Raw genomic sequence first — 522 nt, forward strand, 5'->3', positions numbered from 1 at the left:
ATTATCTCTCCTTCATTTGAGCCCAGCCACCTCTTTGAGGTATATAAAGGGATTTATTCTGCATAGGTCTTCAGTTCCCTTCCCTCTTCCTCTGACTCTCAGTGTCCTGCTTAACTGTTGTGCTTTTCCTTCATCAAGCTCTCTCACCATGAACAGACAAGTCTGCAAGACAGCTGGTGGCGGCAGCCAGGGCTTCTCCGGACGCTCCGCCGTGGTCTCCAGCAGCAGCCGGATGAGCTGTGTGGCCCGCTCCGGGGGAGCCGGCGGAGGGGCCTGTGGGTTCCGGGGTGGAGCGGGCGGCTTTGGCAGTCGCAGCCTCTACAGCCTGGGTGGCAACAAGAGCATCTCCATCAGCGTGGCTGGTGGCTCCCGGGCTGGTGGCTTTGGGGGAGGGCGTGGCAGCTGTGGCAGTGGCTTTGGGGGTGGCTATGGAGGTGGCTTTGGTGGTGGCTTTGGTGGTGGCAGAGGAATGGGAGGTGGCTTTGGAGGAGCTGGTGGCTTTGGAGGAGCTGGTGGCTTTGG

The 522-nt window shown here is 60.2% G+C and overlaps 1 protein-coding gene across 1 annotated transcript in view; it reads left to right on the top strand.

Annotated features, from left to right (window-relative positions):
* KRT3 (keratin 3) overlaps nucleotides 1–522 on the top strand; it is a 5773-nt gene continuing 5251 nt past the window's right edge. The window contains exon 1 of the mRNA XM_035002592.1: nucleotides 1–522. This exon is cut by the window's right edge and continues 253 nt beyond it. Coding sequence (XP_034858483.1) covers nucleotides 149–522 — 374 coding nt within the window. The 5' untranslated portion in view covers nucleotides 1–148.

Source organism: Mirounga leonina, unplaced genomic scaffold, assembly GCF_011800145.1.
Source record: "Mirounga leonina isolate KUSES-001 unplaced genomic scaffold, KU_Mleo_1.0 Mir_126, whole genome shotgun sequence".
NCBI lineage: Eukaryota > Metazoa > Chordata > Mammalia > Carnivora > Phocidae > Mirounga > Mirounga leonina.